General features: G+C 38.1%; 2 protein-coding genes across 2 annotated transcripts in view; one reads left to right on the top strand and one right to left on the bottom strand.

Moving 5' to 3' along the window:
• The window catches only part of rwdd1 (RWD domain containing 1), a 506,701-nt gene extending 479,164 nt beyond the window's left edge, over positions 1-27,537 (top strand). The window contains exon 8 of the mRNA XM_051924679.1: positions 27,526-27,537. The gene's annotated coding sequence lies outside the window, so the exon portion shown is untranslated. The remainder of the gene's footprint in view (positions 1-27,525) is intronic.
• Positions 1-27,992, bottom strand: gprc6a (G protein-coupled receptor, class C, group 6, member A). The gene is made up of 6 exons (XM_028797821.2): positions 27,535-27,992; positions 26,895-27,198; positions 23,288-24,091; positions 9,783-9,998; positions 8,607-8,730; positions 1-1,389 (listed from the first exon to the last, which is right to left on the bottom strand). Exons 1-6 carry the CDS (start codon positions 27,723-27,725, stop codon positions 263-265), a joined length of 2,766 nt encoding a protein of 921 aa, XP_028653654.2. The 5' UTR covers positions 27,726-27,992; the 3' UTR covers positions 1-262.

Genomic DNA, 27,992 nt, shown 5'->3' with positions numbered 1-27,992 from the left:
TAAGTCCTCATTTCAGAAAATGTGCCATTTGTACATTTCTGTTTTCTGTCAGCATATAAATGAAAAAGAATTTGTTTAGGTATAATGTGTTTCTGCATGAAGTGTCCACACAAGTTTGAAAGACGATGTGCTAGATTTAAAAAAAAAAAACAAAAAAAAAAACTGAAGAGCAGAGCTTTTTATCTCTGGTAAATGGGTACATAAAATGATAAATTAGGTGCTACCTATGTCAAAATAGTCCACATGTTAGAGTATAAACACATTACACACTTGCCATTCTTTTCCGTCGAACAAATTTATTTCTATTCCATAATCTCCCATTGTCCTTTTCTTTACCTATAGCTTCTTTACAGCTTTCAAATATGTAAATGTTGCTTCTGTCTGAACTGACCTGGGAAGGGCTGTTTGCGTAAAACATTAATGTCTTTGGTGAAGATAAAGAATCCGTTGATAAAATGCTGCATGCTGATATTCTGCTGGCACTCCTGGAGGAATATTCAAAAATTTTCTGTAAAAAGGCATCTTTTGTATTGTGATCCTTTTTAAATAGAATTACATAACATTTAGGAAAAAAATGACAGCATAATATGCCATAATTGGATATTAAAATAACAACCATTTCAACAGCCTGAAGGTATTTTCCTTTTGTGGTTACATAAATAGGAACAAAAATAACCCAGGCAATAAAGTAAATTAGCATGCCAAATGTAATAAATTTTGCTTCGTTATAATTTTCTGGCAGTTTTCGTCCCTTAAATGCACAAATAAAGCATATCATTGCAAGTAGAGCTATATACCCTAACATTAAACCAAAGACCACATTGGACCCTTCATTGCATTGCAGGAGTATGGTATTTGGCATGGGCACTCTTTCTTCATGAGGACTATAAATGATTAGCCAAGTAATGCAAATTATAATTTGGATTCCAGTGCAGCAAACGATGATAAGAACTGGCTTGTAAGCTTTCCGTAAAATATTCTGTAGGCTGGGATTAAAATTAAATGCCAATATTATCTTTAGCGATTTAACCAAAATACATGAAACGCAGCAAGTGAAGCTCAACCCGAAGGCCATTTGCCTGATTTTACATAGTATATCGCATGGTTTTCCAACAAACAGGCCAGAATTAAAAAAGCTGCAGAGCAAGCAGAAAAGAATCACATAACAGATTGTTCCCCCAGATGCTTTGACAATTGGTGTGTCTCTGCACCTTACAAAGATAATGGTAGTCACAATCACAAACATTGCACCCAAGCTTGCCAAAACAAGCAAAACTATTGCAAAGCCGTTATCCCATGTGAAATACTCTAGAGATTTTAGACTGCATCTGGCACTTCCTGGACTGGACCACTCTTTGTTGGTATCACATGATAAACACTGATCCATATCTGAAACAGAAACACCATGGTTTATTGTTTTTTTTAGTTACATATTGCAATACTACAGTAGTGAGAAAAATGCAACTATTTCTATTTCTACACTGATTTAACAAAAATGTTACTTAACATAGCAGTCATATTCAATCTTAATCCAATTCAAGGTTGTTGGGGTGGAGGGGCATATTGTAGCAACATCAAGGTGCAAGCCAAATTTCAAAACTTGGTTTTGGTTCTAGTTAACTACATGACCCACTCACATGCACACCCCTCAAATTAACTCTCACACCTTTTGAATCACCAATTAACCTCACCTGCATGTGTTTAGGGATGTGAGAAGAAATTAGTGTAGCCTGGAGGAAACCACATGCAGACATGGGGAGAAAAAGTGAATGCCACATAGATAACTGGAGGTGGAATATAAACATAGCACTAACTACTATGCTACCATGATTTGAGTTAATTTTAATTCTTATGATAAATACACATGATTAAACAAATAAAACAGAATTGCAGTTTTATTTTTAATGTTGCATCAAACCATCATTTGGACTCTGTGCACTTGAAAGCTGACATCCAATGCATGTTCATCCAGAAGTAGAATTCATATAATGCAGCCAAGAGAAATAAGGACCTTACAAACTGAACAGAAGCTGGTCTGTTTGATGTCTTGTATTTTATGTGCAACGGTAGAATGAAAAAAATGAGGAGAGACTGTAGATCATCTATTAACTCTTCGTACAATGCCAGCTCCACCAGGAAGCACGTCATTGGCTGTCACAAAAACAGGTGAGCAGGACTGCATTGGAAGGTCATTACTAAATTAGACATGCTCTGCAATTTACATTTATTTGAATTGACATAGTCCAGCAACAAGATCAGCAACTGCAGTTGGCAAGTCTGAAATACTCCACAACTAGAGGACGCGGATTGTGACATTGGCTTTGAACAAAAACACAGTGGGTTATGGTGCAAGAATCTTTTGGAAATAGGAAATATTAACAGTGTGGAAATCTTCATTGTAGACACTGAAAGATGGATATGGAGTGGTATGTAACAAAAAGGTGAAGGCAATTAAATATATATTTTTATGACTAGGAGGTACAAATGGTAAATACAATGGAGTATGGAGCTAGTGTGATGGGCGGCCAGGTCCCAGGCCCAGCCGGGACGCCCCTTCGATGTGGATTCAGGGGGAGCAGCCCTGGATGGTGTAGTACCTCCCCCTGGACGCTGGATGGCCGCCCCCTGGGTTGAAGCGGTGCCTCAGTCTCTCGCAGGGCTTCATGGGAAATGGAGTTCTCCACAGCCCTGTGGGGGTTTGGGGTGGCCACCAGGGGGTGCCGCAGGAGTCCCTGAGCCCACCTGGACTAATCTTCAGCTCTAACCAGGAGTGCAATTGGAAACGGGTGATCAAGCACCTGGAGCACTTCCGGGTGGAACCAGCAACCACCAATCAGGGGCTGGAGTCGGGAGAGGAGAGGAAAAGAGGCGGCCTGAAGAGAAAGGCATTGAATGAGAGGCCAGACTTTGGGGGAGTTGTTTGGGGTTGTGTGCACTGTTGTAAATATTAGTTGTGTAAATAAACGTGTGTTGGGTGATTTAAACATGTCTACCTGTCTGTGTCCGGGCCAGCTTCCACACTACATAGTACCTTTAAGATTTTTTTTTTTTTATCCACGTAGTTAAACAATAGAAAGGGCTGAGAGGATGCTGTATTCCGTGTGGACTGTAGAGTAAAAGTCTGGAAAGTCACACTAAAGTTGTATAATGCTATCCTGTGGCTACATTTCGATTACTGCGTGCAGCTGTGCTCTCCATATTACAAGAAACACGTACAAGTGGTAGTCCTAGGGAACACCCAGAGACGAGCTATTTGACCTATGATAGTTATTTATATTATAACATGAAAAAGTATCTGCATGAGATGTTGGGACAAGTTAACTGTTAGCTAACCAAATGAGCCTGAAGGACTGAAAGGTTTCCTTTTGTTGTCTAACTTATGTTCTTTAATTCAGTAAATCTGTGAATAATCAATGATAAAGAATAACTATACAGGGTTTTAACCTGCCTCTGTGTGTTTATGTTGTGACGGATGGCCAGGGCCCATGCCTGGTCGGGACACCCCTTCACCACATCTGCCAGGGGGACAAGGGTGGGAAGCCCCGTATCTCCCCCTGGACGCTAGATGGCAGCCTCCCTGTGTTGCAGTGGTGCCTCGGACTCCCACAGGGCTTCATGGGGGGTTGGAGTTCTGTGCAGCTCTGTGGGGTTCTGCAGGTACCGCCAGGGGGTGCTGCAACAGGAACGTCTGGCCCCTTTTGGGCACTGGTTTCGCCTTACCCAGAAGTGCAGCCGGATGTCGATAATCACTTCCAGGTACCCAATAAAAGGGAGCCTGCGACCACCACTCCACTGCCAGAATCGGGAGGATGAGGATGAGGTTGCCAGGGAGGAGTGGTGGTGCCAAGGAGAAGAAGAGTGCTTGCTGTACTGGTGCATTTTATTTCGTACTGTGTATTGCCTGTGGGTCACAGGGAAGACATGCGCCCACAGGGGAAGAAAATAAAAAGTAGTTGTTTTATTTTACACGTGCCTCCCGTGTCCAATCTGTGTTGGGTTGGGCGCTATACAGTGTCCAGTCTTACAATGTGTGTGTATATATATATATATATATATATATATATATATATATATACAGTATATACGAGAAATGTTCAAAAAGTTTATGCAATTTTTTTTTCACACTATTTATTAAGAATTTCAAAAACAAAGTACATCACTTTTCTACATAGTCACCTTTTTTTGCTATGCTATGCAATTTTCTCAGCATCATACCAACATTTTAATGCCCAATTACTACTCCTCCCGGCTTTACCATTTCCAACGAAAATATAAAAGTGCGGAAACTTTTTGAACGTCCCTCATATATATACAGTATATATACAGTGCATCCGGAAAATATTCACAGCGCATCACTTTTTCCAAATTTTGTTATGTTACAGCCTTATTCCAAAATGGATTAAATTCATTTTTTTCCTCAGAATTCTACACACAACACCCCATAATGACAATGTGAAAAACGTTTACTTGAGATTTTTGCAAATTTATTAAAAATAAAAAAATTGTGAAAGCACATGTACATAAGTATTCACAGCCTTTGCCATGAAGCTCAAAATTGAGCTCAGGTGCATCCTGTTTCCCCTGATCATCCTTGAGATGTTTCTGCAGCTTAATTGGAGTCCACCTGTGGTAAATTCAGTTGATTGGACATGATTTGGAAAGGCACACACCTGTCTATATAAGGTCCCACAGTTGACAGTTCATGTCAGAGCACAAACCAAGCATGAAGTCAAAGGAATTGTCTGTAGACCTCCGAGACAGGATTGTCTTGAGGCACAAATCTGGGGAAGGTTACAGAAAAAATTCTGCTGCTTTGAAGGTCCCAATGAGCACAGTGGCCTCCATCATCCATAAGTGGAAGAAGTTCGAAACCACCAGGACTCTTCCTAGAGCTGGCCAGCCATCTAAACTGAGCGATCGGGGGAGAAGGTCAGGGAGGTGACCAAGAACCCAATGGTCACTCTGTCAGAGCTCCAGAGGTCCTCTGTGGAGAGAGGAGAACCTTCCAGAAGGACAACCATCTCTGCAGCAATCCACCAATCAGGCCTGTATGGTAGAGTGGCCAGACGGAAGCCACTTCTTAGTAAAAGGCACATGGTAGCCCACCTGGAGTTTGCCAAAAGGCACCTTAAGGACTCTCAGACCATGAGAAAGAAAATTATCTGGTCTGATGAGACAAAGATTGAACTCTTTGGTGTGAATGCCAGGCGTCATGCTTGGAGGAAACCAGGCACCGCTCATCACCAGGCCAATACCATCCCTACAGTGAAGCATGATGGTGGCAGCATCATGCTGTGGGGATGTTTTTCAGCAGCAGGGACTGGGAGACTAGTCAGAATAAAGGGAAAGATGACTGCAGCAATGTACAGAGACATCCTGGATGAAAACCTGCTCCAGAGCGCTCTTGACCTCAGACTGGGGTGACAGTTCATCTTTCAGCAGGACAACAACCCTAAGCACACAGCCAAGATATCAAAGGAGTGGCTTCAGGACAACTCTGTGAATGTCCTTGAGTGGCCCAGCCAGAGCCGAGACTTGAATCCGATTGAACATCTCTGGATAGATCTTAAAATGGCTGTGCACCGACGCTTCCCATCCAACCAGATGGAGATTGAGAGGTGCTGCAAAGAGGAATGGGCGAAACTGGCCAAGGATAGGTGTGCCAAACTTGTGGCATCATATTCAAAAAGACTTGAGGCTGTAATTTCTGCCAAAGGTGCATTGACAAAGTATTGAGCAAAGGCTGTGAATACTTATGTACATGTGATTTCTCAGTTTTTCTATTTTTAATAAATTTGCAAAAACCTCAAGTAAACTTTTTTCACGTTGTCATTATGGGGTGTTGTGTGTAGAATTCTGAGGAAACAAATGAATGTAATCCATTTTGGAATAAGGCTGTAACATAACAAAATGTGGAAAAAGTGATGCGCTGTGAATACTTTCCGGATGCACTGTATATATATATATATATATATATATATATATATATATATATATATATATATATATATATACAGGTGCTGGTCATAAAATTAGAATATCATGACAAAGTTGATTTATTTCAGTAATTCCATTCAAAAAGTGAAACTTATATATTAGATTAATTCATTACACACAGACTGATGTATTTCAAATGTTTATTTCTTTTAATGTTGATGATTATAACTGACAACTAATGAAAGTCCCAAATTCAGTATCTCGGAAAATTAGAATATTGTGAAAAGGTTCAATATTGAAGACACCTGGTGCCACACTCTAATCAGCTAATTAACTCAAAACACCTGCAAAAGCCTTTAAATGGTCTCTCAGTCTAGTTCTGTAGGCTACACAATCATGAGGAAGACTGCTGACTTGACAGTTGTCCAAAAGACGACCATTGACACTTTGCACAAGGAGGGCAAGACACAAAAGGTCATTGCTAAAGAGGCTGGCTGTTCACAGAGCTCTCTGTCCAAGCACATTAATAGAGAGGCGAAGGGAAGGACAAGATATGGTAGAAAAAAGTGTACAAGCAATAGGGATAACTGCACCCTGGAGAGGATTGTGAAACAAAAGCCATTCAAAAATGTGGGGGAGATTCACAAAGAGTGGACTGCAGCTGGAGTCAGTGCTTCAAGAACCACCACGCACAGACGTATGCAAGACATGGGTTTCAGCTGTCGCATTCCTTGTGTCAAGCCACTCTTGAACAAGAGACAGCATCAAAAGCGTCTCGCCTGGGCTAAAGACAAAAAGGACTAGACTGCTGCTGAGTGGTCCAAATTTATGTTCTCTGATGAAAGTAAATTTTGCATTTCCTTTGGAAATCAAGGTCCCAGAGTCTGGAGGAAGAGAGGAGAGGCACAGAATCCACATTGCATGAGGTCCAGTGTAAAGTTTCCACAGTCAGTGATGGTTTGGGGTACCATGTCATCTGCTGATGTTGGTCCATTGTGTTTTCTGAGGTCCAAGGTCAACGCAGCCGTCTACCAGGACGTTTTAGAGCACTTCATGCTTCCTGCTGCTGACAAACTTTATGGAGATACAGATTTCATTTTCCAACAGGACCTGGCACCTGCACACAGTGCCAAAGCTACCAGTACCTGGTTTAAGGACCATAGTATCCCTGTTCTTGATTGGCCAGCAAACTCGCCTGACCTTAACCTCGTAGAAAATCTATGGGGCATTGTGAAGAGGAAGATGCAATATGCCAGACCCAACAATTCAGAAGAGCTGAAGGCCACTATTAGAGCAACATGGGCTCTCATAACACCTGGGCAGTGCCACAGACTGATCGACTCCATGCCACACCGCATTGCTGCAGTAATCCAGGCCAAAGGAGCCCCAACTAAATATTGAGTGCTGTACATGCTCATACTTTTCATGTTCATACCTTTCAGTTGGCCAACATTTCTAAAAATCCTTTTTTTGCATTGATCTTAATTGATATTCTAATTTTCCGAGATACTGAATTTGGGACTTTTATTAGTTGTCAGTTATAATAATCAACATTAAAAGAAATAAACATTTGAAATACATCAGTCTGTGTGTAATGAATGAATCTAATATACAAGTTTCACTTTTTGAATGGAATTACTGAAATAAATCAACTTTGTCATGATATTCTAATTTTATGACCAGCACCTGTGTATGTATATATATATATATACATATATATATATATACGCCACATCAAATATTAGGAAGAGAAGTGTTTAAATTTTGTCACAAATATTTAAGATTAACATTCCTTTGTAAATGAGGAGATGGAATCTGCTGAATGCATTTAAGGGTTTCATGAAATAAATTATCTGGTAGCAGTGAGGCGAAACAACAATTTGCACTTGAATTCAGAGTGAAATGTAGCATTTTGCTTCACAAAAACAAATTAAGAAAGCAAATTACATTTTGTTTCCAGTGAAATTTGTGCCATTGACAGAAGAAGAAAGGTGCTTAGTTCTGTCTAGAAGAATTTACATACATTAATTCTGCATCTGCTTGTAAGTATTTAAATAAAGATTCCGAGTGGGGGAAAAAAACAAGAAAACTCTGGACTTATTTCCTGTCAGATGTAGACATTCTGTTGAGCTACCAGACATTTGCTGGTGGTATGATCCCTACTTAGCTGATTATGATAGCAATCATGATGATCACAATCCGAAAATGCTTTGGAGACAAAAAAAAAAAACTTAAAGCTTAATGAATCTTAGAAAACACATATCCTCAAATTCTACTGCAGGAATCAAGAAACAGGAAAGAATGGTTGCCAGGTGAAGGGGATGTGAAGTGTGAAGTGCTTCCTGTGCAGTCAGATTTTCCTATGGAGAAAACACAGTAATGTACAAATATGATGTGCTCGATGTGTGTGTTTGTATGAAAAAAAATCCGGTGTCACTGTTTTTATAAAAGAAATAAATATTCCTTGTTTTCACCCCCCCCCCCCCAAAAAAAAACAAACCATTAAAGCCTCCAAAGAACTCGAAACTTGTATCTCATTACTACCTGGTAGTAACATTTCAAATATCTTTAAAATCAGCTTAATTTTACTTAAGACAGGCCATACTGCATTGAATGTCCTGTTGATGTCTTAACTTTTCTAATGTATTTATGTAACATCTTCTACTCACCTGTATTGTTGGAATATTGATTCTCTGTACAGTTAATACATTCATAACAACAGGTATGCTGTCCTTCTGCTGTTTTCTTAAACTGTCCTTTGTTGCAGGTGTCTGAGCAGTTTGAGACAATATTCTATTGGAAAAAAAGAAGCTTTTTGAACAAAATACACTTAAGACAACGTAATTAAACTACTATGTCTACTGTAAATTCAATGCAACTCTATTTCTACTGTATACTATACAACATAAAAAAATATTGAACAATACCGGGATGACGAAAAGGATCTACGAGATGCCAAATGGTAAATTAGAGACATTGTGGTTCATACTACTGCCTCATACCTCCAGAATCCTTGGCTCAAATCTCTGTTTGTGTGGAGCTTGCACACTATTCCAGTGTTGGCATAGGGTTCGATATGAGTGTCCCGTTTTCTTCACAGCGATGTGTATGTTAGGCTGCCACTGTAAAAAGTGTGCCAGTGTGTGCACAAGGGTGCCTTGTGATAGAAAGATGTTGCATTTAGGAATGGTTTCTGCTTTGTGCCAGAATATAATGAAGGTTTTTTTGTGGCACTGGACTGTTATTAGTTGATTCATAAAGAAGTGGCTGGATACAATAAATACTAAACACAACTCAACTATATACCCCACAAAGTGTTTAAATGTCATGTGTTAATGCATATTGCTGTGAGAACTTCTCTTCAGTTTGTTAAGCTTTGTCAGACCTTTCACTTGACGTCTCCCCCTCTTCTTAAAGACTCACTTCTTGATGTTTGGTGTATGGATGGTCATTGGGACTTAACACTGAGCATGCAGCAGGCTGTCAATTTTTTTGATCTTTTTTTGAAGCCTGTTGTTCTGTCTAGCAATGCCACTGCTTGCAAAGTTATGAGAAGATGCTCATTTTAGGAGCTCTTGATGTATGACATTAAAGATGAGAAGTGCAATTTGAATGATACACAACTAAGTATTTATCCAGAGGAATTTGCAGGTTTGCGGAACATTTGTAATTTACTAAAGTGCCCATACAGTAAAGCTCATTAGCATCATGGAACCTTTTAAAAACAATTGTCAGGTAAACATTTTTTTAAAGAGGGGAATAATTAAAGTCCATTGTGTCACACAGATACATGGAGTCTATAAGAGGAACCTCTAAAATATTAAGTGTAAAGGATAATAACCTACCTTTAGGCTATCGATCTGTTTCTCTGTTTCATTGCTTTTAAAAACGAGGGCATCATTTTCAATATCATATTCAGCCACAACATTTTGAAGATTCAATGTCTCATTCCTGGTTTTCCACATGACAATCTGATAGCCAATGTTGGCGTCTCCATAAGAATCAAAACTGATGTTTTGGCCTTCGTATGTAAATGTAACATTTTTGATGCTTTCCAGCAACTGAATAAAATAAAGTGAATGGTGTTAGGAATAGATTTTAAATTTCAAGAGATTACTTTTTGAACATTTCCTTTCATTACATTATTTATCAAAACATTTTGATCCATAATTTATAAAGTAATATGCTTAAAAGTCATCAGATATTTTATTATTGCTTTTCAATGGGGAAAAATGAGGTAGGAGCATAGGTGGGTAGATTAGCCACAAATTGTACTCAAGTAAGAGTAGCATTACTTCAAAATAATATCACTCAAGCAGAAGTAAAAAGGAATCATCCAAAAAATGACTCAAGTAAGAGTAAAAAAGTATTTGGTGAAAACGCTACTCAAGTACAGAGTAACTATTTGATCATAATAAATTATTTATTTTTCAGAAATGTTGTAATAAGACAGACAAAAATATAAAATAATGTGCAAATTCTGCTATTTCCAAATAATAAAATAAAAAATTATTAAAAATAAATAACATCTTTATAAAATAAAGATGTACAAATAACACAAAGTTCCAAATCTCAGTTTTTCACAGCAAAGCTTTTGAAGCCAATACCTACAGTAGGTAACATGTATGTTTGAAGAGTGCAAACTACTTACAGTGACAAGATGTACTGTACACTGACAGTATAATACTGCATATTCACTTGCCCTCCAAATAGCACAGCTAACAGAAAATAACAAGACTAACATCCGCCTAAAAGCAAAAAATGAATTTATGTAAAACTTACCGCAACATGTTTCCTCAGGTTAGACGTTTTTGTATGCTGAAATGTCCATTTGTTTTGGCAGACACAGAAGACATCGTATTATATACCTGTTCTTTTGCACTGTGTGTAAGCGAAACATGCTTTTTATATGAGGCCAGTGGCGTTCATCCTCATCCTCTTCAGTTTTAGCATTGGAGACAGTTGCCTCTGCCATTTTTCATGTATTCTTTCTTTCCCTGTCCGCTGTCTGTGAGGAGTTTGTGCTGCTATGCCACCACAGTTTGTGTGTGGTCATGTGACTGCATGGCTACGTCTGATTGGTGAAACTGAGTCATGTGATTATTGTTGTTACATCTGATTGGTGAAACAGTCATGCAGTAGATCCACTGGCGGCTTCTCTCTGGCAAAAATATAGCGTATCTAATGTGTAAATGGAAAAATGTAACGAGTCGAGTGTTGCCCAATGTAGCAGAGTAAGAGTAGCATTTCTTCTTCACAAATGTACTCAAGTAAAAGTAAAAAGTATGGTGCAGTAAAACTACTCTTACAATTTTTTTAAAATGTTACTCAAGTAAATGTAACAGAGTAAATGTAACTCGTTACTACCCACCTTTGGGTAGTAGACACATAACAGGTTTGAGCAGTAACGTTTGAATTGCAAACACATTTGCTGTAGAAAATACTAAAGCAAATTTGTTGAAGGACATGTTGCATTCCACATTTGCTCTGTTTTAACATTAATCAAAACTGAGCACATAATCTAATGATAACTCAGAAAAACACATTAAGTGGGTGAGAAATATAGAGTAAAAGAACATTTTTGAATATTGTTTATGTTTTTCATATATTATGCATTTGTTTTCACCATGAAATGCAAGTAGTTTATAAACATAATAATAATAATACTGAGGCAGTTCCAATACTAAGGTCAAGTATTCTTCAGAATTCTTCCCACTAATGACTGTCTTTCAAATAGTACTGCAGCTAAATGCCCACACACCTTTTACCACTTGGGCCTCTAGAAGGGTACATGGGAGAAATGGCAGTCATTCTCAATCAACATCTCATGGCTGGGCTCTAGGAATGCTTTCTGTTGTCCCTGCTCTGGGCAAGTATCATTTAGATTTATTTTAGGAGTGTCATGATATTGGATTCTGGTTCATCTGATAACTTTCGTTAGACTAATATATCATAGTTAACTCTATTAAGAGCACATATCCCCAGACTACATAGTTTTAAGGAGTACTGAGAATTAACACGTCCAAATAGGAGGTCATGATCAAATACTGAAAACAGTTGCTTCTTCCCTACAGGCAAAGATGGGGGCTTTCAAGTGAATCAACATTTTGTTTACAAGTATGATAGAACTAATCATAATATTACACAAGGTATCAGTGCTGCATCAGATAAGTCTTCAGACAAAGTTTTCACAGGTTCTGTGACTGAAAAAATAAGATCATGAGGTTCCTGCACAAGGCTACTGGAATCACCCTTTATGAATTTCTAAGGAGATCTACAATAAGATAGAAATTTGATGGTGGTAGTTTGGGTTTGTAGTTAAGATGCCCTCTTACCACCTCCCAATTATGACCCACTGAGAGAAGCATCTGAGAACTACCCAGAAGGAATAGAAGACTGTTTAAGAGAACTGGGTGGCCAAGTCTGTTTAGTTTCTTATTCACTTCTACATCCCTAACCTAGAAAATCACCTAATGAAGCTAACGATAATTATTATTGAAATCCAAGATAATAATTATTAAGACTGATACAAACATTAAAGTACACTTCAAGAATTGTTTAAATTGTTTTCACTAATTGTGTCTATTCATTGTGTTAGTGGTTTTATTTACTTTTTGTTTTGAGTATTGTATTACACATTTTTGCTAGGCCATCCATGGGAAACCCCCACCTTCAGCATATACTGTAATAATAAACTGGTTACTGTGACTTGCCTGTAAACAGCTCCTTTTTGTAGGAAAGGCTTAATTCCATTTCCTTCTTTCCTTTAGAGTGCATTGTTTTGTTCATGCCTTTATTGTTCTTCTTACCATATACAGTATATTTTGAAGTTTTTTTTTCTTATCACTTTTTCAAAATGTAAAATGCATTAATAAATGCTGCCATGAAAGGCAGTGTGCCTGCACATAGTTATCATTATATTAATTATCTATAAATGCAAAATTGTAAAAATAATAAAACTCTGATGTGTTTTACTCAGGATTTGACTTGATCCAGAAATTCAGAGATTTCTGATCTAATTATTGCTCATATCAAAGATTAAAATAATTGCACCCAATGAGGTTTAAACTAACAATGTTTTAATCTTTTTAAGCAAAACACAAATATTAATTGCACTGGCAAAGCTGACAGAATAAACATGAAAGCAGCACACTTTCAACAGCACTATGGTCAATCAAAACTATTTGTTATGATTCACTTTGAAACTGTAGATTAAATACAGTATTTTCAGAGTGTAGTAAATGATATTAGTGCAACCACAGAAAAGGCAGCCACAATTCAAACCTTGATTTTTGTAATAAGAAGCAGGGAACTGACATTTGCTAACAGGTCATATTTATACAACAAATGCACAATGTTGTGTTATACCTGGTGTCACAGACGGCTGGGGTTCTGACCCAGCCGGGACGCCTAAAGGGACCGGAAGGTAACCTTTATGTCTTCCGGGTCATGAGGGGGCAACCACCCTGGACTAGGAAAAGACCACGGGAGAGGAGGAGAGACTTTCCTACTTGTTGGGACCCGTGGCCACCGCCAGGGGGTGACTTAAGCCTCGTAGAATGGTCACTTCCGCCACACCAGGCAAGATGGCGGATGAAACTGCCAGGGACGCCCGGAGTGCTTCCGGTGCAAAGGGCAGCACTTCTGCCACACCAGGAAGTGCTGCTGGAAGATCATTACCAGCATTACCAGCCACCTGGAGCACATCCTGGTGGGAATAAAAGGCGCCGCCTTCCTACAGTCTGGGAGCTAGAGTCAGGAGTGGGACCAGGACAAAGCTCCCAGGAGGAGACAGACAGTCAAGGACTGTGACTGTGATAGAGAAGTCTAATTGTGGTGATTTACTTGCTGAGTACTGTGTGTGTTGTTTGGGACTGTGTTCCTCTGTTTATTTGTGGTTTAATAAACGTGTGATTTTATAAAGATGTGGTTTCCGACTGGTGGTGTCCGGGTAAGTCTCACACTGGAAAGTCAATAATACATTTATATCTTCTTATTTTAGAGTGGTGGTAATATGTTGCAAGGGCTTCTAAAACTTCTCTGGGATTGCGGGCATAGTGCAGTGCTGAGCTTTAATTGGACAACCACAGATTAAGGAATATAGTGCTAACTCAACATCATTAAAACATTCAAAAAACATTGTATATCATTCACCATTAAAGAATACCTCAAAGGGAACACATTTTTTATCATTATTACAATATTTATTCATTCCATTTTCTAACCTGCTTAATCCATGGCAACAGTTACAGCTGCCAGTTCTGACATTACTGGTTGTAAGGTAAGAAACTGGATTGTCCACATTGGTATAGACCCACACAAACCACACCTGTTTAGTCAACCTAACTTGAAATTTTTTGGACGAGAGTAAACCGGAGTTGACAGAGAAAATTTATACAGGCATGAGAAGAATGTGAGGCAGCAGCCCTCACCACCACAATGTGGATTCTTTACGTGAGTCTTTTAGATAGATAGAAAGATTTGCCCAGTGTCCCACAACCAACTGTAATATTTTTTTGCCTCAATGAAACACAAAAAGGGAAGCAGGCTTTCAAAAACCTAATACAAAAGGCCAGATCTGTCCTTAATTCTGGTTTGAACTGACTGAAAAGGCCAGAGCCGTACGCTGCCTCAAAACTCACAAGTTATGCTTTAAGGCCTGCACAGGCCCAAAATGAGGCTAACCATTTAAAATTCAAGAAATGCCCCATCTGTTGAAAGTCAATCTTAAGGGAACAGAGCAGAAGACAAATAACTCTAATACATATATTATTGATACAATACAAAATTGAAAAATAATTAACAAAGAAAACTACAATATCCATCCATCCATTTTCCAACCCGCTGAATCCGAACACAGGGTCACGGGGGTCTGCTGGAGCCAATCCCAGCCAACACAGGGCACAAGGCAGGAAACAATCCCGGGCAGGGTGCCAACCCACCGCAGAAAACTACAATATCAATAAATATATATAAAATATATATATATATTGTCACACATGTGCAAGTAGGAGGAAGCTGAATGGACCAAGTGGAGGTAAGTACCTGCCAGGCCAGGGGGTGACAGGGTGCACTAATCCTTTTTCTGTTATCTCTGCAGGCCAGATATGGGAAAACCTACCAGACGCACCATTAATGATGTCACTTATGGTTCCGGTGCCCAACACAGATGATGTCACTTCTGGTTTTGGCTTTTAAAGCCACCATCATTTCACTATCCAGACAATTCAATCTGGGAACTCAACCGAGCAATGGTGCTTATCTTACTATTACCCAATTGCAGCCAGGGACAATATGCGGGTGGCTGCCACAAACCTTTTTTCGTGTGTTTTGTGTGAGACTGATTCTTTTACAATATATATTATATAAATAATATATATATTTATAAATATATTATGTATATATCCTTATATATAATACGCTACCGTGTCTGTTCGTTTGTCTGTCCAGGATTTTAAATCACCTGTAGCTCACAAACCGTTTCACCAATTGACCTGAAATTTAGTACACCTGTGATGTCTACTATCCGTTTTTGGGGTGATGTTTTTTATTACTGTTTTTATTTTTATTTTATTGTAGAGTCAACTCTCGGCAGCATGCAGCAGGATGGCCGTGCGGCGCATGCGTACGTGCATTGTTCTCATTCCCTACCACCTTCACGGTCACTCCCCCACCCCCTTCATATCTTTAATCATTCTTGAGGCAGATTGAACACTTAAGTGCCAGCTTAAGTGAAAAATTAAGAAAAACATACTAAGTAATTGCAACACAAAAACTAACTTAATCAGTTTTAACGCGAAATGATGCCAACGAAAGAAGAGAAGCAGTGGGGCGCTAGGGTGGAGAAAAGAAGAGCTGCTCAGGAAGCAGCAAGCGCATCAACCTCTGAGCAAACAAATGCTAAACGTACAGAGAAAGAAAGAGGATGAAAACTAGGAATGCACAAGTCAAGTGTATTCACTGCACATTATCGTGCAGTATGCCGTTACTGGTACATAAATAATAGTGTAACTTAAATGTAAAGACAAAACAAAATCCAAAACAGAGTTATTAAGAAAATATGTCCTCTCATTATCTAACCCACTTAATCCTGACCTGGGTAGTGGGGGTGGACTGGAGCCTACCCAGCTAGCACAGGAACACATGGCAGGCAGACCCGGTCTTAGGTATTATGGGGCCCTAGGCGAAAAGGGGGTCCAGGGGCACCCTGAGGGGGGCGGAACCCCCCTGGAAGCTCTGTGAAATGCGTGAAAATTAGACCAAGGAGTTGATCCGGGGCCCCCCGGATGCCGGGGCCCTAGGCGGTCGCCTACTTCGCCTATGCCTAAGGCCGGGCCTGATTGGGACAAATAATGCTGTAGTATATTTAAGTATATATGACAATTGCTCACTCTGACAATTTGTTTTGGGGGCCCCCAAGAAGGCGGGGGCCCTAAGCTATAGCTTGTGTAGCTTATACGTAAATCCTGCACTGATGGCAGGAACAAACCCTGGACAAGGTGCCAAACCACCACAGTAAAAGAATATGAAAACTTATATTTAAACAACAAAGAGCAAAAAACTAAACAAACAACAAATAAATTAAAGCCAAGGAAGCAACCCTGGCTGTACCATAACTCCAGGTTCCCCTCTATCAAACCAATAACTTAATGATTTAAACTCGAAAGCTAGACAGCATATTCAGTTCTAATCTTCAGAGTTCTGCTTACAAGAGTGTCCTTGAAGGCTTATACAAGATGTAGAGGTGAAATTGTGATTCTCTGTCCAATTGAACTAACATAATGAAACAGAAAAGCACTGTGGGTCATGCTCTATTTGTCACTCTCAGTGGTCAGTTTACAGTGAAGGAAAGCCTGTGAATTTGCATGTGATTGGATGAAAACATCACAAATGTTTGCTTTTTTTGAATGTCACAGATTTAATTTTTCTACTCCTTTTGTAGGTATTTATCCATCCATCCATCCATTTGCCAACCCGCTGAATCCGAACACAGGGTCACGGCGGTCTGCTGGAGCCAATCCCAGCCAACACAGGGCACAAGGCAGGAACCCTGTAGGTATTTATGTAACTTAAAATGTTAAGAACATTTATCCTAATATATTATTTTTCATGACACTACAGTATTTTAGTTGCCACCAACCTCTGTATTTTTTAGGAAGCTGTATTATTGCTGGCAATGATACTTTGTGGTCATCACAGGATGACAGGAAGTCACGTCAGGTGACTTTGTAGCTTACTAAAGATGCTGCGCACTAGCCCTGGTGCCTGAGATTCTCAAATCAAACTTTTTTGGTATACTAGTTAGGACAAAATCTTTCTATTAAGTTAAGACTTTGCTTGCTATGAGCTCAGGTTAACACTGTTACCTTAATAATTGGGTTCATTTGACTATTTAGAGTAAGCCACCCTATGAGTTTATTAAAATAATTATTTCATCTACTGGTCAATTGTTTAAAGTTTTCTGGCTGTTTTTTTTCTCTGGTAGAAAAATTATTGCTACTTGCAGCTAATGATCTCTGGGAGCTGTCCTGCTCCAAATCCTCTTTTAATTTAATCTGGGTAACTGTGAGTCTTTACATGTTCTACAGATGCTTTAACTACAAACACTGAATGCCATTGTTTTATGACATGTGGGAGGTTCATCACTGTTATCTATTTAGCAGACAATTGCATCCAAAGTGACTTAGGAAAAATCAATATACTGAAAACACATCAGAGTGACTTTCAGGAAATCACTAAGTTTATAAACAACGGAGAAAATAATAAAGTTGAGCTCAACATATGTAATTCTAAAGAAACTCTCAAAGCTATATGAAATATAGCAGTCTAACAAGACAGTTGCTGTTTGACTTTTGACAGGGTCAATATAACTGAATAACCTAAAGGAGAGAAGAAGAATAGAAAATCCAAGCAGCCCCAAGGTATACTGAAAAGATTATGATTAATAATTTATGATGAAGACAATTTATTGATGTTGTCTGTGCAAGTGCTATGGTGGATCGATGGTTAGCAATGGTATCTCAAAGCAACAATCAGCTTGTGCTGAGTTTGCAAATTCCCTCTATATTTGTGTTGTATTTCTCAGGTATTCTGGTTTTCTTCATTCATTCCCAAAATGTCAGTGATTATTGGCAAGTATCCATCCTCCTTGATGACTGTCTGATATCTACAGTTAATTACTTTTTTTTTGTTGGCAAACCATACAGGACCAGTGGAGCGTGTATATGTGAGGCATTAGTCTGAAATCTTCCCATCACTGCAGCAATAAGGTAATACTTTATTCTTTCAAAATCAGGGATTCTTTCTTCTAATCATTTCCAAGGGAAGTCTGGGAGCTATGTAAGCTTTTGAAGAATATGTTCAGAATTTTCAACATTGAAGAAAAGCAGAAAACCATCAGCTTTACACAAAGAAAATAACTATATACGTAGCTGGGATTGTAATTGTTATAATCAAAAATGTGGAGATCCAATTCAGTTTGACTAAAAATAACATGAATGCCATAGTGGTAGGGAACCTACTTCGCGACAGAGATTCCTGGCCTGGATGGGATTCCATAATGCAAAGAAATGGATGGACATGCATCCCTGCGGGGTTTGGATGGTATTTTTTCCGGGCAGGAGGCTATAATGGAAGGACAGATGGAGACTGTTTCCCAGCGCTGTATTTTCTCCCTATACACTGAGTGGCAGAATCCCTCTGGGGGTACTCCAATTTGTACACCTGCTTGGCATATTAGGAGCTGTAGCCCTGATGGGAAGCTCTGTTGGGATACTTGGGTACCACGAGATAGAACTGCAGGAAAACACTACCGAGTTGTGTCTGGTGTTTGGGGCCCGGGTTTTCCCCTAGTTGACACAACATGGATAGCTTAATTTTCAATATAAAGACATCTGTATGAATATGAGCAAGGTTGAATATGCAGAATTTATGTTAAAGTCAACGCCAAAGTCAAAGCGAACTTTATTGTCATCTCAACCATATACAGGTATACAAGATAGACAAAATTGCGAAGCTCAGGGTCCACAGTGTAACAACATGAAGTGAAAATAATACATTAAAAATAGAATTAAAATTAAAATTTAAAATTAAAACACAAACAAGACAAGACATTGTGCAAGACAAGACAAAGAAGTAGCAGCAATATTGACGTGTAGTAAACAATAGCATTATAGGTTCACTTTCATTTCTTGAGCCACTTTAGCTTCATCATTTAACATTATTCTGGGTTAAAAATTAAATAGAAAAAGTCTTGTCAAGACAATTTGACTCAGATGATTACTAATTGAGCCTGAAAGATTAATTACCTGTGTCAATGCTGAACGGACAATTCATCTCCTTGAAGAAAGTATACCTTTCCAGATAGATATTCCTGAAAGATATTCTATTTGTTCTTAAAACTTTTGGACAGAGTACCCTGGAGTGAACCTTTTGAGAACAGAACTAAAGAGGTTCTCTAAAGACATTTTTGGTAGCCTTGCCTATTTAGAGATATTATGTCTTAGCTTGCAAAAACTGTATTTACAACATGCCCCATAGTGGCTTATCAGTAGGTTGCTTACCAGTATGGTCCCACTTAATCATGGAAGGGGATTTGTTAAGATTTTATCACAGAGATGCCCTCTACTCAGCAGAATACAGTCATTGTAGTAATGGTGGAGCAAAGCGTGTTCCTATTAGAAAACTTGCCTCCGTCAAAGATTTTTGTCAATTTTTTTCATTAAGGAATTTGTGTATCTTCAGAGCTTCTTGAAGACAATTGTTTCTGATTTGTTTTGCTGCTTTGGAAATGTTTTGTACTAAGCTGGGAGTGAGTCTTGATCTGTCCTCGTTATCATTAGGAAAGTAATGGTCAAAGAGTAGACATTAACCAAGACTTTGATAAATAAATTAGAGGCACTGTCACATCTGTAATTCACTTAACAGCATCAGAAGCTGATGACCATAGTACTGGTAGACAGGCAAACACAGATCAAGTTATATAAAACCATAAAGGAGAGCTATAAATTCAAAAAGACAAGTAATAATTCATACCCATTAGAGATGACTGAAAGTATTGAACTGAAGCACTAAAATACTTAATAAAATGGCTTTCCCAGAGTTAGGAATGGTAAATTATTCCAGTCTGTCTTGTAGATTGTGCTTCCGTTTTTTTATTCTGTCTCCTCCCATCATTCACCTCTTGTAAAACTTACTGCAGTCTATCAGCGTAGCAGGATGAGTCAGATCACAGAAAGATATAAGGACCTTTGGTGAATCGCAAGGTAAACACTAATACATTTACAGAACACAGAGAGCTGATATATACTTTTATGAAAATCAGAGGAAAGGGTACTTAGCAAGCCAGCAGTTTATTTACAACATATTGTTTGCCAACCTTTGACAGAAATTGCCTCTAATATGACTCTTGAGCCAAGATTTATGACTATTTCTGTCCACAATAAGTGAATTATTTTAATCAGCAATATAAACCAGTAGGTTTGCAGTGTGGCACACAGTAGGTATAGAGGGTAACAGTCATTTCCAAGATCCTACATTAAAGACATCACCTTTAATTAAATAATTTACTTCTTGTTATTTATTTATTTTACTCTTCCATGGGGAGCACAACATTGAAACATTGCCAAAACACAACAGAGTCAACATTATTTTAATTATTATAAAAGTGGGTACCTATGGTGCCCTTGGCCATCTGTAACATTCACGTCTAAAAAGGATTTACACGCTCTAGAGCCTGTCAGCATGCTCCTTGTTGTAATAAATCTTCTGATTACTGACAGCCTGATTTACAGTGTAGATTTGACACTGGCTTTTCTTTTATCTCACCACATTTGTGCAGATCTCTTCAAAACTGCAAGTTGCATAGCACTACTTAGTGACCACGGCTGAAACGAAAGTCATGTGTTTTTATAGCACATCAGATAAATTCATACAGCAGTAGAAAAATAATGTCATCTGATTAAATGGCACCAAAAGTATACACAACATTTATATTTCTGTTAGAATGAACTCAGAGTTTGATTTAAGGGTTTATAACCAAGAGTGAAAAAGTACATAATCACAAAACAACAAGAATGTTTACTAGTAATCAGATTGGAAAAGGAAAACAAAAGTTCATAACGAGAAACACTATGAAAGACATGTACTATAGGTGTGTCGTCATTTGTTATCCAAATCATGAATGATGAGTGAAGTGTCTTGCTAGTATTTAAACCATCATACAGATGATGTCAAACACCACAATGCATGCAACTGCACCATCCTGGTAACTTAAAACAGGGTCTTAACAAGAGAACTCATGATGAATGAACAAAATGGCATCACAAGACTCTAACAAAAATAAAAAATATAGCACTACCTTCCAAAATGAATGAATACAAAAAAAAAAAAATTAATATAAAAGAGAAATAATAAAAATAAATAAAAATTGCTATGTTTTATCTTTAAGCTAAAAAGCAACAATTCCCATAACTAAATCACCAAAAACAATAAATTAACTCAGAAAATAAATATTTAAAGGTAGGCACACATAACGACTATGGGTTTTCTTTTGTCTGAGACTGCTGTTACCTGAAATGTTTATTTTTCTCTCCTCTGTTGTCAAAAAGAAATATATCAAGTTAATGGAAATTTTTATTTGTATGAATTTATTTTATTTATTACTATTAAACAAACGAGAATTTCTTTATTTCTTTTTTAACTTGGTACAGTATAAGTTTATGAGGAAATGTGTCAAATTTGTTATCATTTCAGACCACTTTGCTCCATTTGTAATTGGTTCTTTGCAAGCACCGCCCTTATAAAAAAAAAGAAAAACTGACTGGTTTGTTCCCCGGGTGCATATGTGGAGCTGCCGTGGGTTATAGGTCTTGGATTGGACAGGGGGTGCATGTTTCCATTCGAAGTGCCCACGGGTGGAGAGGCGTAACACCTAACCATCATACTGCGTATCGGTGTTCTTCTGGTGCGACTGTGATGTGTGGGAGTTATGGTGCAGGGTAAGGTCACAGGTATACGAGACATAACGTGATGCAGGGTGCTGAGGAGTGTCGGCAAGGAGTGCTGAGGAGTGTGACCCAATCGGCCGAGATATCGTTTAGGCTAGGCGTGTCACATGGGACAGAGAGAGAGAGGGGATTGTTCGACCCAGGTCAGATGATGGTTGACCCGTGATAAAAGCGAGTCTTTTCACCAGCCAAGGAGATCAGCTCAGACCATTGTGATTTATAGGCAGGAGAATTGACTGTTATTCCGGTTTTTCAGGGACAGACAAAGCAGGATAAGAATTCTTTTTACTTAAGAGCTGATTCTTCGGAGCTCGTTAAAAAGGGGATTGATTTTATTTTTTCATCTGGAATATTTTTTTTTGGTGCGTGCCATGTGGTGAATGTAATTTTTTGTAACTTCTTTAGTTTGTTTTTTATCTCAAGTATTTATTACAGTGTTTGAGTGAATTTTTTGATATTTTCTCTATGGAACATTTTTTTTCAATAAATACACCCTTTTATTTGTTATATCAGCTGAATCAGCCTCCCTTATTCTTCCACTTACTGTCACGATACTTCATGTCCCGCCATTCCTACTATAGTGTAAGGTAGGGACACTGGGTTATGACAAAGTTGTAAGGTTTTGTACTGTAATTTATTATTATTGTATTATATCTGCAGCATGGTGGCGCAGTGGTAGCACTACTACCTCGCAGTAAGGAGACCTGGGTTTGCTTCCTTAGTCCTCCCTGCGTGGAGTTTGCATGTTCTCACTGTGTCTGCGTGGGTTTCCTCCGGGTGCTCCGGTTTCCTCCCACAGTCCAAAGACATGCAGGTTAGGTGCATTGGCAATCCTAAATTGTCCCTAGTGTGTGCTTGGTGTGTGGTGTGTGTGCGCCTTGCCCGGGGTTTGTTTCCTGCCTTGTGCCCTGTGTTGGCTGGGATTGGCTCCAACAGACCCCCGTGACCCTGTAGTTAGGATATAGCAGGCTGGATAATGGGTGGATGGATGTATTATATCTGTAAATCTGTCAAAGCAATCTGAGTCTGTATTCTGTAAAGTGGCCACCACATACAAACTGCTCACTGAAATATAAATGGTAGATAAAAAGGCTCAAGATGCATGTATTGTGAAAATTAGGGCAAGCAGCAATTTTCTTTGAAAATTTTTCTAGAGCCCAGTCGTTGGATAAATTCAATTGACTTAACATTTTACACTGACAGACACAAGCTATGCACCCATCATATGCATTACAAGGTGAATATAAATGGTAGAGATCTACAGGCCTTAAAGCTGTGGTGGACAATTGTAAGAGGTAGAAAAAGAATGATGGAGTTTGAAATAATAAAATATTAATAAATACCTTCCAAGGTGGAAAATCTGTGGAATTCTGATACTCTTCTCTTGTGTAGAAATCACGAATTCCATTAGCAATAGCAACAACAGCCAGCAGTGTCCTGTATGCAATTCCTGGACGGAAATTTTTCATTAAGATATCCCTCTCATCTTCAGAAGCTCCAACTTTAAAGTTCAACAAACAATTTGAAGAGTTGGTTGAATTTGCTAAACAACTCGGGAGCAAATCCATAAATTCCTTTAGAAAGACATTTTCATTTAAGTATTCCTCATTTGTTGGTAGATTTTTCAAAAAATTTGAAAATGATGTTAGATTTCCTCCTTTAAACATAAATCCAATGATATTTTTCACATCTTTTATTCCAGGAAATTTGGCAACTTCAGAGGATGTAGACCAACTATCACTTGCAATCCAAATTTTACTCATTGCTGCTTTATCCAGAGATGAAAATAGTTTAATCATATGTTTAGGTTTAGCAAAGACAACAATGACCTTCACTTTTGTTTCTTTATACAGAGTTTTAATTGTTTCATTTATCCGCTTGTCTATTGTTTTATCGGACAAATAAGCAGGAATAATTTGTTTAAATGCAATACAAATGTTAAGCTCTGTAGCCTGTGAAATAAAACTGTCTATAGCAGCCTGACCATAGTCATCATCGGTTGCTATGGTTCCAACCCAGTTCCAGCCAGATCTTTTCACCAGTTTGGCAATTGCTCTTGTTTGGTAACTGTCTTTTGGCACTGTTCTTAAAAATGCAGGAAATCTCACTTTATCACTTAGTATTTCTGCAGATGATGAATAACTAACCTAAGAAACCAAGAAACATGCACAAGTAGGTACAAATCTGCAACATAAGACATCCTTTATGTATATACATAAACAAAAATGAGAAAAACAAAACAATATGATCACTAAAATGATCAAAATAGCAAGAGGAAGTGCTTAGATATGTGAAATGTTATTTTTGTAATTATTCAAACCTTTTTTGTATACATTTTATTTTTATGTATTCAATTTCTGAAAGCACTTATTCCAACACAGGGTTTTGGAAGTACCAGCGCCAACAGCTACACCATTGACCACAAGGAATAAGTCAACCCTGAAAAGAAAGCCAGTTGAACAGAGCATTTTTATTTTGCACTCGGACCTTTGCATTAAATTTTACTTTTTTTCTTGCTATAAATAACTCTAAATAAAGAACAACAAAAGATAATTAAAAGGAGTGCAATGGGCACTTGATTTCAAGAATGACAGTGACAGGTCTGGTTATCAAATTATAATTTCTACCTGATTTAAAATCTTTTTTGAAATTGACATTATTGTGGACTGATACAGCTACCTCACAGTTCCGTGAAAGATTGAATTTGACTTCCACTCACGGTCGCCACCCGTGTTGAGCTTGCATTACAATTTTCTTCTCATTTCTGAAGACGCGCTTGTTAGCTTAATTGGTAAATTTTTAGTGTTTGGGCATGACTGAGTGTCCCTTGTGATATTATGATGCATCCTATTGGATTGGTGACCAGTTCCATCAGGATAGACACGAACCTCCAAAAGGTTTTTTGATAATGTATGTGTGGATTCATGAAATGACCGGATGGATGTTATTTTGCACAGGAATTCTGTAAATACACAGCTGCTGCCCTACAATGTTTGAGACATACCATTCTGGTGGAGTTTTTACATTCTTCATGAGCATGCAGGTTTTTCTTTAGGTTCTACAATTTTATCCCATATCACAAATGGATGCTGATAGTTTCAGTCATGACTCTAAACTGGCACGGTAGGAGCAAATGTGAGTGTGACCTGTGATGGACTGAAATCCTCTTCAGGGCTGGTTCCTGCCTCATGTCTGATGCTGCATTCAAAATACTCTCCGACTTCCCACCGCAATGTAGTGGTTAATGCAAGTTCAGAAAATGGATGGTTATTGCATACTTCAGTGCTTTCTTAACTCAGTCCTGGGGACCCACTGTGGCTGCAGGTTTTTGTTCCAACCAGATTGACAACCCCTGATAACACTGATCTCATTTAATTAGCTGGTATTTTTTTGTCTTATTCTACATTCAGAAAAGCACAGCAGCATGATTTTTACATTTACAGACATTTAGAAATATTTCTGCTTTTGCTGTAGATTTAAATGCTTAACTCTCTCTTGTTGATTCCAATATATTTTGACCTTTCTCTGTGTAGTTTTCCCCCTTCGTTGTATCTTATTAATGACAATTAAAAATGAGCAGAGGCAAACAAAGGCTGCAACTACTTTAGCGTCAGACCCACTAATTAGTAAATAATGAATTCATTAAACAATTAGAACACCTGGAAAAATAGAATGAAAATCAAGATGAAAATATTGTTAAAAAGAAAAAATACATTATTCCCATATAACTGCTTGGTACATTTTGATTTTTTTTTTAACCAAACGTCTATATTTAACCAAATTTCTATATTGTTCCCAAAACACAGAACTTGGAAAACAACAGTTCACTTAATCAGCCCCGGAGTCCAATTAAAAACCGAAGCTGGTTGGAGCAAAAACCTGCAGCCACAGGGAGTCCCCAGGACTGAGTTTGGGAAGCACTGGCCTACTTCAACAAAATGAGTATCAGCTATGTTTCTGAAATGGACGAAGGGTGTAGATATCACATACTTTTGCTGTTATTTTTGGTTATACAAAACTTGTGGGGCAATGAAGCTGAAATGATGTAAATGAAATTACAACAGTATGCATGATCATTTTTGTCACCAAGGTAAACTGATAAAAGGTCTTAGTTGAAAGTGTTGCAGAAAGCATGACAAACTGACATCCTTAACATGAAAAGTGCTGTGGCTTTGTGTGATATACAGAATGCTATTATTGTTATACCTTATTAGGGGATGATTATGAAGAATTTGCTTTGCAAGATGCCTGAGTTTCATTGTTTGATTTTGTAAAAAATATATAACTATATTTATTATACGTTTACCTTCTAGTTGTAGACATTAAACAATAACAACTTTGGAAATATATAATAGCATTAAGGAAGCATTGGTGTTATGTTTAGCACTTCTATTTAGAACTCCACAGTACTGGGTCTAAAACCTGGCCTTGTCACTACTGGTGTGATGCATTTTTATTATGTATCTGCACAGGTTTTTCACAAAGACCCTCTGGTTTTCCACCACAGGAAAGACCCGCAGTTTAAGTAAATTAAGAACATGAGAAATGTTTTAATGAGAATAGGACTTTCAGACCAACCTATCTCTTCAATCTCTTCTCACATTACTCTTTCAAAATGCTCTTAAGTTGGATTCTTAAGGTTCCCAACGTAGTACTACAAGTGTTGATTTTCCTGTGTGTGTGTGTGTGTGTGACCCAGTGTTGACATTCTGTCAATTTTTCATTCCTGCTTTGTATCTCATGCTTCTGGGGTTGACTCTGGACCTCACAACTATGACCTTTATTTACCAGGTTTGAACATAGATGAGTGAATCGGTTAAGAAAAGTCCAAGTCTCAAATACAATAGAAACTGCAACATAACTCCTAAAAGACATTGTTTTGAGTTACAGCAAATAATAAGTAAGAAATAAAATGTTCACATTGCAAACTAAACAAAATATGAAACCCACCTGAGTCATCAGCAGTAAGTTTAATACTCTTGCAACAGCCATTGAATTTTCAGAATAGGACGCTCCTACCACAGCTTTAACTTTTGGAATATATTCTGAGTTGGTACATTCAGGTTCTAGACAATCTTTAGAAGAGTTGGACTTTACAATAAAATTCATGGTTGCTCTTACAGCTGTGGTGACTTCAGCACAAGTATCATAGATTTCATAGCCCAGCCGAATGTCTCCTAGGAGACTAGAGTTGTTTATCATCTCTATTGCATAAATCATTGAAAGTACTCCACTAAAGCCAGCAATATCAAATCTGCAACAAAATTGAAGATGGTGGTAAAGATAAAACCTTTGGTTTGTTAAAATTATTGCAAACAATATCCACGTAACAGTTTATTTTATACAAAGGTCGTTATTATCCTGCAAATTAAAGAAGATTTAAATGCCTTTCATTTAGGTCACAGCAGCGAACTAAGAAATACAAGAAGGATTATTATTTAGGATTGCAACAGGCTGGTAAAAAATAGCCATGTTTCACACAGGAGCTTTTAAACGACCAAACCAAAAAATAAATACAACTTAAAGCAGTTCATTTTTGCATGGTACAGCCATGGAGCAATTCCTGCAAACAATTCATAAGATTACTTACGCCTCACAGGCAAGTGGTTCGGGTTTCTCTTGGCCTGTAGTATAAATAACTTTTTCGTGAACGGGAAAAAGACCACCAATGATAATATCCCCCCGTGCTTTTACTCCATTAAATGACTGTGACATATCACACAAGGCAGCTCCAGATATCAAGCAGCTAAAGTAGATGTAGTGGATCGACAAGAAAGCCATCTGCTTATCCTTACTTCACAGTCCCTTCAGGTACAATGCCACATTCACTCCATGGCCACTCCCTTTATCGTGGGCTCAACTCGACTCGAGTGAGAATTCTGGGCTTACTGACTGGCAGACACTCCTCTCCCGTGGTATCAAGTTTTACAGGAAACAAGGAAGTCAATGATATTTTTTTTTTTTGTATTTCTGATTTATTCACTATTTGTTTCTTTCTACAGCAAAACTACTGTTTTACTTTTAAATATTATATACCCGGTAAAAGTT

This window comes from Erpetoichthys calabaricus, chromosome 3 (assembly GCF_900747795.2).
Source record: "Erpetoichthys calabaricus chromosome 3, fErpCal1.3, whole genome shotgun sequence".
Lineage (NCBI taxonomy): Eukaryota > Metazoa > Chordata > Cladistia > Polypteriformes > Polypteridae > Erpetoichthys > Erpetoichthys calabaricus.
This window is presented reverse-complemented; position numbering and strand designations above follow the sequence as displayed.

What these genes read in the sequence shown, in the direction of transcription:
- gprc6a (XM_028797821.2), bottom strand. Translation starts at nt 27,725, where the DNA reads ATGGCTTTCTTGTCGATCCACTACATCTACTTTAGCTGCTTGATATCT. An exon ending in GAACCACTTGCCTGTGAGGC is followed by an intron (nt 27,199 to 27,534) that starts GTAAGTAATCTT and finishes ATTTTGTTGCAG; the next exon opens with ATTTGATATTGCTGGCTTTA. An exon ending in TCAATATTCCAACAATACAG is followed by an intron (nt 1,390 to 8,606) that starts GTGAGTAGAAGA and finishes TTTCTGTTTCAG; the next exon opens with ATATGGATCAGTGTTTATCA.